A 4106-nucleotide genomic window follows, 5' to 3' on the forward strand; every position below is an offset into this window, starting at 1 on the left:
CCTACTTGAGTCTTAGAGAGGGCAGGAGGCAATGTATCACAGGGCATGAAGGAGCTGTGGGGAAATTCATTCATTCAGTCATTCATTCATTCCTGTATTAATTCTACAAATATTTATTGAGCACCTACTAAGCGGCAGGCATTCTGCTTGGCTTGGGTTCATGGTACAGATCAGAAATGAAGCCCCTACTCATTACACCCCAACACTTCTTTCTGAGATTGAACTCTTTTTCATACCTACATTCATCTTCACTACTATTGAGTACTTTTAAATCCCTATTATAGGTTCTATTAGCTGATTTTGGCAATACTTTTGTATTCAATTCAAAGATATGTCATATGGGGGTGGCTCCATAGTATAGTGGTTAGCACAGAAGGTCCTGGATTCGCGCCCCAGGTGGAGCTATGAACCATATCTCGGCTACGCCAGGCCCTGGGTGCTCCAGGCCCCGGGTGCGTGCTGTGAGCGTGTGGGAGGACACGTCCCACCTTCAGAGATCCAGTTCTTAAGGGGAGATGGCAAAATCCGTAGGTCATGGGTGGAAGTGGGGTCACGAGAATTAAAGAGGGGAAAAAAAGATATATGAAAACTAAAATATATAACAGTTTAAGGGACAACCTTTGCAGTTTGGGTCTCAAAGCTTTGACATTTATCCCACCTCCACACCTGGACCATCATCTCCAGAGTCCCAAGGAACTTTTAAATTTGAAAACCTTCATATTTCAAGGTACTACACAATGTGTGAATGTTAGAAGTCTCTGAGTATGGCAAAAAACATTTAGAGAAAATAAGTGTTCACAACCTTCTCTTGAAGCTGAATCAGGCTTGTGGGGACCATGTGACATTGTGGGCTCACTGCAGATACTTTTGCCAGCCCATGAAGATGGCCCTGACCTTCTACCTTAAGGACGAAGGCCTGCACCCAACTCACCTGTTACAGGTTCCACCACCTGTGGATGTAAGTGACTGTGAAACTCATCACCAGCAGCACCTTGAAGCCCAGCAGGAACACCACAAAGGTAATGGCAGGTGTCTCTGGACCTAAATACCAATGAACAGAAGGAGACACCAAACGGGGCTACGTGAATTTAAATACTGCACTCACTCAGGAGACAGAGGTGACCCAGCTGCACCTAGGACTGGAGGCAAGCTTGCGTGGACTCCCAATGGGCTTGTATGTGGCATGACTGCTGTGGATAGTATGATTCTGCCAGATGGGAATATGTGCCTCATGGTATACCTTATAGGTGAATACCTGTTCAGCCCCCTTCAATGACACTTTCACCAGCTGTAAGCTTTCTGGAGTTTAGATCTCATTGCCATTCTGCTTGGACATGGTTGCCCAGCTCCTTTGAATATATGGCAGTTCTCTAGCCAGGTGAGATGCATACTCTACTCTGTGTTAGAATCTCTGCACGTGGCAAGAGGGGAATGAAGACTGAGATATTGTCACTGCAGGAGGAACTAACACAGCCCAGAGAAAACAAAAACGACTCTAGGAAGTCCACTGTGGGAGCCTGGGAGCTCCTTGAGGATGGGGCCATCCGCCCAGGGCCTGACACAGAGGAGTATGTAAGTATTGGTTAGCTGATGCTTGCATAAGTAACTGCATGATGGATGAGAGTGTGAATGCATGAGTGAATGAATGCATGGTTGGATGGATGAACGTATGTGTCGAAAATTATATGAGAATATGAATGGGATCAAAGCCATCCTACTCTTTCCATGTTTCCCTATTGGTCATCCTGTCATAGGTTACAACATGGATTAAACTTGAGGACGTTGTGCTAAGTGAAATAGGCTAGTCAAAAACTGACAAATACTGTATGGTTCTTTGTATAAGAGGGACCAGATGAGTCATACTTAGAGACTCTCCCCTAGATGTTCCAGAAGGAATGTGGACCTGCCAACCCATTGTAGACTTCTGACCTCCAGAACTGTAAAATAATAAATTTGTCTTGTGTTAAGCCATTAAAATGTGGTTACGGTGGCAATAGGAATTTAATCTAGGAAGACAGGAATATTTAAAAGGACAGATAATTAAAGGGAGAGCAATAATTTAAAGTGCATAACTTCTGGAGTGGGGGAAGGCAAAAAATAAGAAAGAAGTGCTGTTTGGCAATTGAGTGATGAAGAGAAACAGAAAAAGGGGAAGGAAGAAAATTTAGGGTCCTGAAAAGGAGAAGAGAACCAAAAATTTTAAGGAGTCAGAACCTTTCTCACAATATCAAACCCAACCAACAAACCAAAATGGATTATCCTGTACTGACAGAGAGAGATTTATTAAGATAGAAATATGATAAAGGACTCCAATACCATAAACATGAACAAAAAGATGTGCATTCTTATTCAGGCCTATTGGACCAGGACTGCAGTGGCTGGATCCCTCAGACACCGAGGTAGACTGTAGCATCCTGGTGCAGAGGGTCACATTGACATCTTGCACTTTGCTCCAGCCAGCCAATCTAGACAATCCCCCAAAACATTTTCTGCCTTAGTACTTTGCAAGTGTGCTGGTCAGTCATACTGAGAGAACTCAGAAGTAATAGCCTGATCAGAAGAGACAGAGACTCTAAAGCAAAACCAGGCTGATCCAGACAAAATGACTTGGACTCATTTCTTCTGCTCTTCTGTTCAGTACAACTCTAACTCCTAGAAATTATACCAGGTTCAAGCATAGGAAGATGGTGGAAAGGGAAGATGAAGGCAGACTGGCTAGGGACCTGATATCTAGAGGAAAATCACACTGTCCAGGCATTGTAGGTTTCACTCTCCTAACTCCCCAGGCACACAATGTGGCCATGTGTGGCATTAGCAAAAAGAAAAAGCCTAAACTCAGTCATCTAGGTTCTCATCTCAGAAATGAGAAAAGGAGGACCAAACTCAACCCAAAACAAGCAGAAGAAAAGAAATAATAAAGAGGGGGGAAATCAGTGACATTGAAAATAGAGAAATAATAAAGAAAATCACTGAAACAAAAAGAAGGTTCTTAGAAAATATCAATAAAATAAAAAATTTCTATCAAGATGGAGGAATGAAAAGGAACAATGGCACATTTTCAGTATCAGGAAAGAAACAGGGACATCACTGCAGACCCTGCAGACATCAAAGGGATAATAAGGGACTATTATGAATAATTCTACATGCAGACATTTTTAGTAAGTGCTGGTCCATTTTCCCAAATTAGGGAACAAAGGAGAACTGTACTGTGACCACTTGCAGTCGCTTGGGTGCTTTGTTCAGACTCAAACTCTATGTTCTCGAGGCTCACCTTCCAGAATTTGAGAGTAGTAGGTGCAGGCATCTGCTGATGCAGTTGGAAAAGTCTAGCATGGAATAGAGACTAGGAAGCGATTAGAAATAGCAAGGAGGTGGGTGGGGAGCTGACACGTAAAGCAAACACAGTAACAGGTGAAGAAATCCAGAAGCAGGACGCTATGAACAGATCATTTCCCTCTTCCCTTCTTTATTTCTTCAGTGTATGTATATTGATTGTCAAAAGATCTGCAAAGATAAGTGTTTGTACCAAATTCTTATTAGTGGTGACTCTGGGAGTGTGAGATTTCTGGAAGCAGAATTCATTTCAAAAATCCTTCTATCTATAGATTTCTAGATTATTCTGTAAGTATAAATTCATACTTAAAATGTTAAAAAAAAATAAGGATAAAATTTAAATAGAGCTGGGTCAGTTAGAGTGGAGGCCTCACCGTGGATTTTAACTGTCCCCTGAGAGGTCTTCAGGGTAAGGTTCTTGGCGACCACTAGCTGCCCATCGTGCTCCACCTGGCAGGTAAGCACCACATCTTCCCTGTAGGCAGATGAAAACACCAAGAGCCAGCTCGTCGAGTTAAAGGTTCCATCCTTGTTCACTGTGAGAGTCGAAGCAATTTCTCTACGAGACACGTTCCCATTCTCCAACCAGGTCAGCTGTAGGCGCTGGGGGTAGAATTTCTTCACCTGGCAGGTGATGTTCACCTGGTTCTCTGACAAGGGGTGTTGGGTAACATCCACGGTGGGCAGAACTGAAACAGCACAGGGTAGAAGCTCTGACCTCACAGAAAAGACAGATCACAGGGGTGGAGGCTCCATAACTTTGCTCCCCCCAC

General features: G+C 43.4%; 1 protein-coding gene across 1 annotated transcript in view; it reads right to left on the reverse strand.

Moving 5' to 3' along the window:
- Window positions 1-934: 934 nt before the first annotated feature.
- LOC102887116 (signal-regulatory protein beta-1) overlaps window positions 935-4106 on the reverse strand; it is a 15718-nt gene continuing 12546 nt past the window's right edge. Inside the window, exons 4-5 of the mRNA XM_006922020.3 lie at window positions 3708-4022; window positions 935-1041 (exon numbers count right to left, since the gene is read on the reverse strand). Coding sequence (XP_006922082.1) covers window positions 935-1041; window positions 3708-4022 — 422 coding nt within the window. The remainder of the gene's footprint in view (window positions 1042-3707; window positions 4023-4106) is intronic.

Source organism: Pteropus alecto, unplaced genomic scaffold (genome assembly GCF_000325575.1).
Source record: "Pteropus alecto unplaced genomic scaffold, ASM32557v1 scaffold45, whole genome shotgun sequence".
Classification (NCBI taxonomy): domain Eukaryota; kingdom Metazoa; phylum Chordata; class Mammalia; order Chiroptera; family Pteropodidae; genus Pteropus; species Pteropus alecto.